Source organism: Natrix helvetica (assembly GCF_964273705.1).
Source record: "Natrix helvetica genome assembly, chromosome: 2".
Taxonomy (NCBI): Eukaryota; Metazoa; Chordata; class Lepidosauria; order Squamata; family Natricidae; genus Natrix; species Natrix helvetica.
Window position 1 is genome coordinate 118,027,957 of NC_138552.1, and position 12,471 is coordinate 118,040,427.

General features: G+C 42.6%; 1 protein-coding gene across 2 annotated transcripts in view; it reads left to right on the top strand.

Moving 5' to 3' along the window:
- The window catches only part of ACKR3 (atypical chemokine receptor 3), a 36,625-nt gene extending 26,517 nt beyond the window's left edge, over positions 1-10,108 (top strand). The window contains exon 2 of one of the 2 annotated variants that reach the window (XM_081940021.1): positions 8,807-10,108. In XM_081940021.1, coding sequence (XP_081796147.1) covers positions 8,833-9,927 — 1,095 coding nt within the window. In that variant the 5' untranslated portion in view covers positions 8,807-8,832 and the 3' untranslated portion in view covers positions 9,928-10,108. The remainder of the gene's footprint in view (positions 1-8,806) is intronic. The other variant, XM_081940020.1, reaches the window with a different exon arrangement.
- The last annotated feature ends 2,363 nt before the right edge of the window (positions 10,109-12,471 follow it).

Below are 12,471 nucleotides of genomic sequence, written 5' to 3' on the forward strand. Positions count from 1 at the left end.
ATATTTTGTAAGTAGCTGTGGTTCTTGCATAACGGGAACAAGCTAAAAAAGAGCTGCCCAAAGAATCAAGGATATACAAGCACAAAATGATGTAACTTTCCTTCGTAAGGTTGGCAACTTGAAATGGCTGAGCAAATACAAATGTAATTTTCAAATAGACAGTTTAAAGTTACAACTGAGAAAACAACTTAGGGAGATATTTATGTGAGTGAGATTTGAACAGCTTGACACAATGGTCAGATAACAGGAGATTCCATTATATATCCTATAGGGGTGGGTTTCAACTTTTTTTACTACTAGTTCATTGGGCGTGACTAGATGGGGGGGGCATTTGACTGGGGGGGGCTCTTCGCTGTCTTTTTTGGGGGGGATCCCCAGGGCACATAATCAGGGCAGTGTGCTGCTCTGAGACACTGCACTTGGCTGGCTCCTGCTGAAGCCTGTAGAGTGCTTCTCTTTCTGCAAAAAATGGCCTGTTTTTCACCCATTTTTTTGCAAAAATTGAGGCATTTTTGCCTTTCCCCAGCCTTGCAAAGTGATTCTGGGGGTTGGGGGAAGGCAAAGAAACTTCCGTTTTTGCAAAAAATGACCCATCTCTGGGGACCTCTCTGGGACTCTTTCTGACTGCACTCCGGAAAACTGGGAACTACTGCCTCTCTCAAGTCTTTTGGGTTCCCCCCTCCCGCTTCAAGTCGGTCACACGCCAGTCCAAAAGCCTTCGCCCACCAGCCTTTGCCGAGAGCGAGTCCTCTTAGGCCGGAGAAGGACGCATTCTCACATTACGTTTAATAAAGCCGTTTACTAATACCACCACCAACTCTCCCCCCTTTTCCCTCCCACCTTTTGCAGCGTTTTTGGCATCAGTCGCTGCTGCTGATGCTGGGTAGTTTTTAGGTGCTCTCTTAGCTCCAGCAAGGCCTTTTTTGTTGGGGTTCCTCCCACCTAAACTCCTGGGCAGGCAAGGTGGTGGGCAGACACTTCCCTGCTTGGCCTGGGGCTCCCTCGCGCTGCAATCAGAGCACCGTTTCCTTTCTCCCCGGGCTCTCCCAAGCAGGACAGCGAAGAGCCCCTGATGCATGGAGAGGGGTGGGGCAGGGACACTTCTTTCTGACCTGGCCACCTTCCTCGTCAGTGTCGCTCCTGAGCAAACTCTTCCGTCCTCGGCTGTTGCAAAAAAGCGGCAGCTCTGGGTGCACCACACCCACTTCATTCTCTTTGAGAGCCACTTTGCACCTTACTTTACTAGCAGAATACCTGTCAGGTGGAATCTTCTTGTTCCATCTCTCTGACCTACGTGGCATTGACTGCTCCTGTGCTTCAATCCTCTTTTGCTTCATATCTTTTTCAGCTTCTCCTCCGTGAATGCTGACCCCATCACTAAGTGGACCATCATCACTAAGTGAGTCAATCAATCTGTTCCAATTTTGCTCTGCAAAGCTAGCAGACATGTAAATCATTATTCTTTTGCTTCCATCACTAAAACAATAGCTTTTTGAGCCTGGCTCATAGCCCATAAACCTGAGCTTTCCAGCCTTTGGTTGTCCCTTTCTTCTGACTGCTTTTGGAACATGCACCCACACATTGTTTCCAAAAACCCTTAAATGTGCCAGAGATGGCTTGCTTCGATATAGCACTGCATATGGAGTATCATATCATAGGGATGCGGTGGCTCAGTGGCTATGACTCTGAGCTTGTCAATCAGAAAGGTCAGCAGTTTGGTGGTTCAAATCCCTAGTGCCATGTAACGGAGTCAGCTCCCATTACTTGTCTCAGCTTCTGCCAACTTAGCAGTTCAAAAGCATGTAAAAATGCAAGTAGAAAAATTGGGATCACCTTGGTGGAAAGGTAACAGTGTTCTGTGCACCTTCTGCATTTAGTCATGCCGGCCACATGACCACAGAGGCGTCTTTGGACAGCACTGGCTCTTCGGCTTTGGCTTTGAAACGGAGATGAGCACTGCTCCCTAATGACTAGCACATGTGCCAGGCAAACCTTTGCGTTTACTTTATGGAAGTACATTAATAGAGGAACTCCACAGCCTATTAATTAAATAATTAGCAGTCAACATGGTTTCACCCATATGAACTGCTCAGACTAACTGTCCCAACCACTGTTGAAAACTTGCTGACATGAATTCTGAACCTCTGTCAGTTTTCAGCGGACATACCTGTTGCTTATACCGAAAGATGCCCTAATTAATTCATGAGCCTTGAGCCAAGTTTCAAAAGAAAACCAGTCAGTTATTAGGAACATCATTTTGGCAATACCTCATTGCAGTCAGATCTAACCTCATTTGAATTATGGCTGAACTTTACCCCTGTTCCTTCCCTCCCCTCAGTTTGTGTAATAAATCACATTCTCCCAATGAAGTGCATGCCTCACAAGCCTGCTGTAATAATCTTAGATCTTTTTATTTTTTTTTTAAATAAACAAGCACAGATAAACCTAAAACTATCTTCCAGTTTCATGCAGTGTGTTGATTGGTTACAAAACTTTTGTGTCTCCTCACCATAGTCTTCACTTATAATTTATATAGAAGCTTGTATTATCAATTTAATATATATGTATACCATTATTATTGTTAAACATTTATTTGACTATAACTATTATTACTTCATTTTATGTAAGATATTCTACATTTTGAATAAATTTATATTATGGCATTTCTTTACATCATCCTAAATCCATCCAGTGGTAATACATCTTTATAAAATTCTCTAGCATATTTCACTTCCACATTTTTTGTCTAGCCATTGATAAGATAAATTCCATATTTTATAAGATTGTTTATCTTTGGTTACATAACTTTTGTACATCCTCTCCATAGTCCACTTACAAATTATATAAAATCTCATATTATCAATCTAGTATATATGTATACATGATTATCATTGTTAATCATTTATTTGACTATAACTATTATTGCTTCATTTTATGCAAAATATTCTAAATTTAAATAATTTCAAATTAATTTTTATTATAACATTTCATTACATCCTGTATCCATCCAATAGTAGTACAATCTTTTATCTCTTGCCATTAATAGTATTTGTATTCTAATTGCTTTTTTAGTAAGTCTTGTATGGACATCTGGTAACTTGTATTTCACTGCATATCTTGTAAAGGCTCGAAACCCCTCATCTGTTCCTTCAATCATCTTCCGTTTAGTTATCACCAATGCTTCTGCCAGAATTTCTATCATTACTTCTGTATTTTTTCTTCTACTATAATCTGGAATCTGAGGTAAAATTCTAGTCTGTCAGTCTCCCATTCCAATATTCCACTCTTGTCTTTTTCAACCACGCTCAATCCGCTGTCAATATCTCCAATTTTCTTATCTCTCTGTTCATCTTTTTTTCCAATTTTTTGAAATCTGTCCTCATATTTTATCCTCGTAATATTTTCTAATCCCCTTTCAATGTTGTCTGTTCTTGTATTTTTTGAATTTCTTGCATAATCATCTGCAATGTCACTTTTTTTTCTTTTTCCTGTTGCAATATCATCTGTATTGATCTTTTCCTTCAGATAGTAAACACTGCCACTATAAAGAATCCAAGGCTCTTTCCCAAACAAAGTTAACAGTTCTCTTTCCAAGTTCACTGCAATCTTCCAACTCCAAGCTTTTCACTCCAGTCCAGCTATTGATAGTACCCAGAGGAGCACCTGTATAAACAATCCATGCTCATCTGTTGTGGGCCAGCAGCAGCTGTTGGAGCTGCAACCAGACTTCAACAGTGAGGGGCCTTATGAGTCGGCTCTGGAAGATATGGAGGATCCTGGACAGGGTTCCGACTCCGAGCAGGGATCAGAGAGGCTGGTTGGCCACCAGGAGGTGCCTGAGGCATGGAGCAGCAGTGAAAGCCAAAGGGAGTGTGCTCCTGAAGTCATGCCTTGGAGCAGTGGGGAGGAGACAAGGGTGTCAGCGTTCCAAATATCATGCAGAATTAAATCATTGTCCAAGGCAAAGTGATCCTTAAAACTCCAATTTAATAAGACAGACATTTTGGCATTATGCTGTGAAATTTCAACTCTAACGTACATCCTGTGAGTTCACCCAGTTAAAAGTTCATCATCTATCCCCACACCCCATAATTCATCACATGGTCCAATCTTCATTTTCCACGCTGGCATGTACACCCCTCTTCTTACGGCCAGGTGTCGAGGTGCAGAGACAAAAGACGACCTTGAGCTTCTAAGAAAATCCATAACAATACATTCCACAATCCTACTCCTTTCTATCCCCCCCTCCCAATTACTACACTATTGAAACAGCATAGCAAATTATAAGAAAGTGTGGCAGGCCAAAGATCCTAAAAAGAACATAACTACAGGCCTGACAAAGGGAGTGTGCTCCTGACGTCATGCATTGGAGCAGTGGGGAGGAAACAAGGGAGGTGGTTCTGGATGCCTGACAACGAAGGGCTAATAGACGTAAAGAACAGCTACGCAGTTACAGGAGATAATTGAACTCAGGTGGTTGTAATTAGGCTCCTCTCAAGACTATATTTAAGGAGGGACTTTCCACAAGCTGCAGGAATCAACATATTTACCAGAGCTGGAGAAGCTATCGGGTCTTGTCCTCTTGGCAGGCTGGATTGCTGCCAAGGTCTTGTCTGTGCTGGATTTCTGCCAAGGTCTCATCTGTGCTGGATTGCTGCCAAGGTCTAGTCTGTGCTGGATTGCTGCCAAGTCTCGTCTGTGCTGGATTGTTGCCAAGGTCTAGTCTGTGTGTTAATAAATCATCGTGCAGTATCTTTGTTTCGCCGTGTTTTGGTGTATGAAGAGGGGGGTCAGAACACTCATCCCACCATTATTTTCAATAAACAAGCTCAGAGTCCTTGAAATGTCTTACTTTGCACAAAATTATCAAATGCTCAAAGAAAAGAAATAACAATATTTCCAAGCCTCTAAGTGGCAGTGTGACTTCTTTTCATCTACTTTCACTTCCCTCTTTATATTCCAGGAAAGAAAGAAAACATTTTAAAGAAGAAAATATTATAGGGCATTGAAAAAAGAAAAGTCTTTAAAAAAAGCAAAATAAAATCAATCCAGTTTAAAAAAAATAAAAAGTGTTTGTAGAAATTCCAGCAGTAAATGGATTAAAGAAAAATAACATACTAAGTTTGACTCAGGTTTAATCTTGCCGCTTGACCTCTTCTGTCTTCAATTTTAACTTTACTTTTAATCTTTTGGGGTGTTCTCTCATCTAATAATAAAAATTATCTCACCAATTTGACACACTTTCCCTCCAGCTTGCCTTCCGTTTCTTGAGCTGTCCCAACTTTGAGCAGCTTCAATGGCTGCTTCTCTGTTGCCGGAAAAAGGGCTTCTCCTGGATCAACCAGGGACCTTTTGATGTCCCTGGGATCAACAGAATGTGCGCTTCTCTATCACCGTCTCTACGAGACTGTTAGGGTCCAAAAGGACCGTCTAGTGACAGATATCGACGGCAATCTTGGGGCTTCAAGATCGCACGTCATACTGTCGCAACGTCAGCGCTGCCTCTGGGCAATAATCTGAGTTCTGATTCTAGCCGAAAGTATGTGTGGAATGCGCTCCCTCTCTTTCTTCACCATGGCAACTTATAACAACATGCCAATGCTTTATGAGTTGACTTCCTCATTGCTTAAATTTCTGTAGCACCTCTATTTTACTCTTTAGTAAATAGCAGAACCTAAATCTGCTGTAGTCATGACCAGTGCATACTTTGCTCCTCCCAAACTGGCTTGCCTTGGCCCCACCAAATCTGCATGTACCAGCTCTAGAGCTCTTGTTGTCTGCCTTGTACTCTTCTTGCTTATTGGGAATGCCTTGGACTTCGATGATTTACATACTGCACAGTCCAAGTATGCCTTACCCCCTTTATGTTTATACCTTCTGCAAACTGTTGTATCCTTTGCAAAACTCTGAAGCTGGCATGGCCAAGCTTTCTATGCAAGATGTGAGATGTAAACCCCAAAATCCTCATAATGCAAAAGACAAGTCTGGTTTACAATTCAAAAGTTTATTTTGAAAGCATTTGCAAAGACGGCCTCCGAATCTCTCACCAAATGGGGGCCTTGCCTCAGACTTAAGTTTTTTTTTTCAGGGGAGTTTTAGCAAGTCATCACGTACTATTTTACTGAGTACATTTTGTGGTTAATTTGCAACAGATATCGACGGCGATCTTGGGCTTCAAGATCGCACGTCGTACTGTCGCAACGTCAGCGCTGCCTCTGGGCAATAATCTGAGATCTGATTCTAGCCGAAGGTATGCGTGGAATGCGCTCCCCCTCTTTCTTCACCATGGCAACTTATAACAACATGCCAATGCTTTATGAGTTGACTTCCTCATTGCTTAAATTTCTGTAGCACCTCTATTTTACTCTTTAGTAAATAGCAGAATTATTTTATCTTTGTTTCCTTGTAGTTTTCGCTCTAGGCGAAATCAGATGCTCCTCTCTCACCAAATGGGGGCCTTGCCTCAGACGTAAGTTTTTTTTTTCAGGGGAGTTTTAGCAAGTCATCACGTAGTATTTTACAGAGTACAAATTTGTGGTTAATTTGCAACAGTAAGAACATCATGGCTTATTAATACATTAAACCCTTTTATAAAAGAGTAAGTTACCATTTATTTCCTTCAAAGAGATGAACACATGAATTTGTTGTGGCACATTTCCAAATGTTTGTGCACATTGAACATTTTGTCCCTGCAACACAGAAGATTATCCTCTTTTATTTCCTGTGCACATACATTCCCATTTCTCTTTATGAGACACCTTCCATTTGCAAATGTGGTCTCAAATCTTTGCTTGTCTTAACTAGAGACACTCAGCAAATTATGCTCTATTTCAGGTACACATAATATATTATTAAACCTCGTTTCCAGATATGGAATTTGCACACTGCCTCTTCCAATGATCTAGTTAGTTGGATGAAGCCCCACTTTAGATTTTTGTCAATAAAGGCTTGCAGTTCCTCCAGCTCTTACAGGATCATTGAGTAGATGTTTGGCTTAGGGAGTTACACCCCAGGGAGGATTTCTATGTTGTAGTCTTTGGGACGATGGGGTGAGAGCACATCTGAGCCCCTCTCACTGAATTCTTCCTTGAGGTCCCAGTATTCTTTGGGATTTTCTCTTCACTGTCTAGGCACTTGCTCACTACAGCTCCGAGCTCCCGGTCGGCCTTGGTCATCCTCCTTTTCCCAGCTGGGTGGAACAGATTCATAAAAGCCCCTTCCTCCAATTCACATTGAGGGTTCCATTTTCAGAGCCAGGGTAATCCAAGCAAGAGGAGACATTCCATTCCAGGGGCTATGATGAAACTCGGTGTTTCTTGGTCATCCCAAAAACAGCCGGTGGCTGAAGGCTTCCTGCAAAAGGCGGCTGAGCCTCACCATGCCCCCCTCCCAAGACAACTAGAATGGAAGGTAGGTGAGCGAGGTGGAAGGTGAGCAGGCAGCAACTGGGCAGTGGCTCCGGGACAAGGCCAGAGCAGGGGAATGGCGTATTCCCCAATCAGGCTGAGGCGGGTGGCAAGCAGGCGGCAGCTCCGGGGCAGGGCTGAAGCCGGCGAATGGTGTGCTCTGCAACCAGGCTGAGGTGGGCGGCAGCTCTGGGCCTCAGGGAATGGTCCATCCCTGGGTCCCCAGTCCTGACCCAAGGCGAAGGGCGAGCCAGCAGGATACTTACTGTGTTTCCCTGAAAATATGACATGTCCTGAAAATAAGGCCATGCCACATTTTTTGGGTGGGCAAAAATATACGCCCTTCCCTGAAAATAAGCATCCTGGACAACCCTCCCTCCGGCCAGGCAGAGCACTGCTCACCAACCTGATGGTATCCCGAAGGTGCCAAGCTGCGGGAACTGGGGGGGCAAAAGGGCTTGCATTGCTTGGCGCCTTCGGGATACCGCTAGGTCAGTGAGTGGCACTGTGCCCAGCTAGAGAGGGGGGTTGCCAGACAACTGGTCTCTTGCGAGCGGGCTCCTGAAGAGCCTGGCACAGCCTCAGGAAAACGCCTATGTTGCGCTGTCGCAGCACCGCAAACACAACAGCTATGAAGTGACCACGCTCATGAGCAGCCACCTGGCAAACCCCCTTTCCAGCCGGGCACAGCACCATTCACTGACCTAGGGGTATCGCCAAGCCACGTGAGCTCCTGTTCGCCGCCCCCATGGCTTGGTGCCTTTGAAATGCCAAAGGAGACGCAACAAAAAAGAAATTTATGATTATCTTGCTCAAAACTCAAAAATGAAAAGTCCAAGCAAGGAAGTCCAAAGACTGTAGACTAGGCTGGGAATTAGGAAAAAAAACCTTTCCAGAAGACAATTGTAAATTACTGTATTGTTTGCCAAGAAAACAAGGGTATATAATTACCATATAATTACTAAGATTTCAGTTTGACTTAGGGGATGGTTGTACTATTTTGTTCTGAAATTCCCCCCTCCCCGCATAATCTCCATTTTTACTCCAGTAAAATAGAAAAAGCTGCTAGCTCCATAAATCAGTGGTGATTGCCCTGTCCTGTTTAAAAGAGTGCTTCTTGTCCTAGGAATGAGAATGTCTCTTAATCTTACTTTTCCTGATAAGAATAGGATTATTAGTGTTGTTTGTTTTTCATACATCTTACAGTTTTGGGTCTTCCTTATTCCATATCTGCAGTTTGTTGAAATTAAAATTATTTACACAATGGTATGTATAAAACTCTGCCTAGCCAAAACTTGCAATACTTTTGTGGAATTCATAGATTATTTGATATAAAGCAACTGCAAATAATGTCGATTCAACTAAATTGCTCGTGTTGTCTTTTTTGCTCTTTTTTTCAGACTCATTTCATCAAAAATCATCTGCAATGAATACTATTGACATGCCTCCAATATTCAATCTTCTGGAAGTGGAGAATCTCAATGAAACCAATGTAACCTGCAACAATGGAGAGTGTATCACTGTGGACTCCTTGTTGTGCCCAAATGTGATTAACAAAAGTGCTCTGCTCTATACCCTCTCCTTTTTGTATATCTTTATTTTTATGATTGGCTTAGTGGCCAATTTTGTGGTGGTCTGGATGAATTTTCAAACAAAAATTACTGGCTATGAAACTCACTTATACATCTTCAACCTTGCTGTTGCTGACCTTTGTGTGATCATCACTCTTCCCATCTGGGTAGTCTCCTTTGTTCAACACAGCCAGTGGAACATGGGGGAAATCTCATGCAAAATAGCTCACTTTGTGTTCTCTATCAATCTATATGGCAGCATCTTCTTCCTGACATGTATGAGTGTGGATCGGTACGTCTCAGTTGCTTACTTCCAACCTGCCAGCAGTGTTAAAAAGAAGAGACTCCGTTGTTGCATTTGCATCTTGGTGTGGCTCTTTGCCTTCTTTGCAGCCCTTCCTGATACCTATTATCTTACGACGGTTTCCTCCAACAATGAAACTTATTGTCGTCCTGTATATCCAGAGGAGACTGCAAAGGAGTGGCTAGCTGGCATAGAGCTAACCTCTGTTATTTTAGGTTTTGTCATTCCTTTTCCTCTCATTGCTCTTTCCAATTGTCTTTTAGCCACGACTGTATTGGCCTCTAATGATCAAGAGAGGAATAGTAATGTGAAAATTATTTTTTCCTATGTCCTTGTATTTCTTGTCTGTTGGCTGCCATACCACATAGTTGTCTTGCTTGACTTCTTGTTGGCCTTCCATTTTATACCCTTCAGTTGCCAAATGGAGAACTTCCTTTATGCAGCTCTTCACGTTACTCAGTGCTTCTCTCTGGTTCATTGTTGCATCAATCCCATCCTCTATAGCTTTATCAATCAAAACTACAAGTATGAACTCATGAAGGCATTTATCTTTAAATACTCAGCTAAAACTGGCCTTACAAAGCTGATTGATACTTCCAAGGTTTCAGAAACCGAGTACTCTGCTTTGGAGCAAAATGCTAAATGATCATTGCTTTGCAAAAGACATTACTGGGGAAGCAGATTACTCCCTCCCTAGTTACTGAACATTGACTACACAATATGCATTATACAGTGTGTGTGTGTGTGTGTGTGTGTGTGTGACAATCTCAATCTTACACAGGAAAAGACCCGAATACAACAAGACCAGCATATATATATATGTTGTATTTGTGCTGATAAATAAATAAAGGGAGACTAGTATGGATCCATTTCAAGCTATTTAGCTCTCATCAGCTAGCCATACCCTTAGTAGTCTCCCTTTATTTATTTATCAGCACAAATACAACACAAATATAAAAAGGCAACATTAAAAATAAAAATATGGGTTTCTGCCTGGATGGTTTTCTGTGATGAGCCGAAGGACAGAAAGAGGGAGTAGTGAGCTCCCTCCCATATTTGGGCATACCAGGGGTTGTAACACAAATACATACATACATACATACATACATACATACATACATACATACATATATAAAACCATGTATTTGGTTAAGATTGTGAATGTATAAAATACTGTAGTGTTAATCTTCATTCAGTTTTCTATTGTAAGAGTACATTGCATAACAAATGAAAATTATATGTATTTTAAGTTGGTCTTTCAATTTTGTGACAACATAATTGTAATATATTTTTAAATATTAATTATTGCATGTTAATATGTTTCATGACCTTTCTCTAGTTGCTTTTTTCAGTGCCTTATCCTTCTATTTGTAAGTTATTTTTCAAATACTATCTTGGAAAATAAGATGCAAACGATACAGTATGTTAACGTTCTAAATACCATGTATGAAATTAATCAGAGACCAAGGCACCTTCATCCTTAAAGCTCCAATTTAATCATACAGGCAAGTTAGCACGTCTATGGAATTCCAACTCTAATGTTCTTCCTGGAATTCCACCCAGTTGAAAGTTCATGATCTATAATCCACTCCATAATAACACCTCATAATCAATCACATGTTCCAATCATCATCTTCCACGCTGGCATCTACACCCCTCTGCTTCCGGTCAGGTGTCGAGGTGTGGAGACAAAAGATGACCTTGAGCTTCTATAAAAGAATGACAACAATACATTCCACAAATCCTACTCCTTTCTATTCTCCCCTCCCAACTACTACACTACTAAAACACATCGGAAATTTATAAGAAAGTGTGGCAGGCCAAAGAGAATAACATAAAAGTTATCATAATAAAATTAACCATCTCTTCTCTACCCAGGGGAACCCTTTGACTTATCGGGAAACTTCTCATTGAATTGCTTTACTAACTTCTCCACTTTTTGGTTCCCACTTTTCACCCAAGTAACTTCAGACCAAGGGTAACCCTTCCAGTGCACTAAGTACTGTAAGCGACCCCTATTCAGCCTGGAATCTACGATTTTTTCCACCTCAGATTGTGTTTCCACTTCTATCACTACAGGAGGAGATTGAGCTTGGGTGGATGCTCTTCTGTTAGACCCAATTACTGTTTTCAACAAGCTACAATGAAATTCTGAGTCAAATTTCCCTAGACCTTTGGGTAGACTTAGTTGAACTGTTACTGGGTTAACTATCTTCACTATTGGGAATGGACCTAGAAATTTTGGACCCAATTCCTTGCTAGGCATTCCTAATCTTATGTATTTGGTAGACACAAAAACTTTGTCCCCCACACAGAAGGGGTTTTGGAGCGAGCGATGTTGATCAGCTTGCTTCGTGTAGGCTTCTGCCGCAATTGCTAGAGCCTTCTTTGTATTCTCCCATCCTTTAGCGTGTCCATCCATTCATTTAAAGAGGTCGTTTGGGCTTTTCCCCCTCCGAGGCCTCCCCCTTAGTTGGACTCTTTGTCACCTTAAGTTGGGGATCCTCCTCCGGAGATTGTTTGCCCTTTTCCTCCTCCAAGGCCTCCCACTTGGTAGGACACTTCGCCACCTTAAGTTGGGGATCCTCTTCCAGAGGTTGGTGGCCCAGATGACTCTTCTGTGGTGGCATCTGGGGCCCTCTCTTTACTGCCGTGGTGGTTGGTGTGCACGGTTGTGGCATTGGGGCTGGAGCCAAGCACTCTGACGCTCTGTGGCCAAGTTGACAGCAATGGTGGCATTTTATTGGCCCCCACGAGGAATGGAACCTAGTTGCATCTCTAAACTTAGGAACCGTTTCATCACATTGGCTTGCTCTCCAACTTGCAGCTTCCCCCTTGGTAAACCCTCCTTCCATGGTGGAGATTGCTTCTCTGTAGGAAGGTGGGGTAAGAACCTTTTGGGGCATTGCAGATGCACCTTGTCCCGCTTCCCATCCTGCAGGCCTCTCTTTGGTAATCCCTTCTTCCATGGTGGAGATTGCTTCTCTGTAGGAAGGTGGGGTAAGAATCTTTTGGGGCCTTGCAGAGGAGACTGGAACCGGTGGGGAGGTCAATCCCTCAGTTGGCCACTGCCCAGTTATCTGCCATGGTGCCATCTGCTGAGGGAGGGCAGGTGCCCACTGGCATTCCTCCCATCCATGACCTGGGGTTAAGACCCATCCCTGGGTTGCCTGCTTCACAGGTTGCAGCT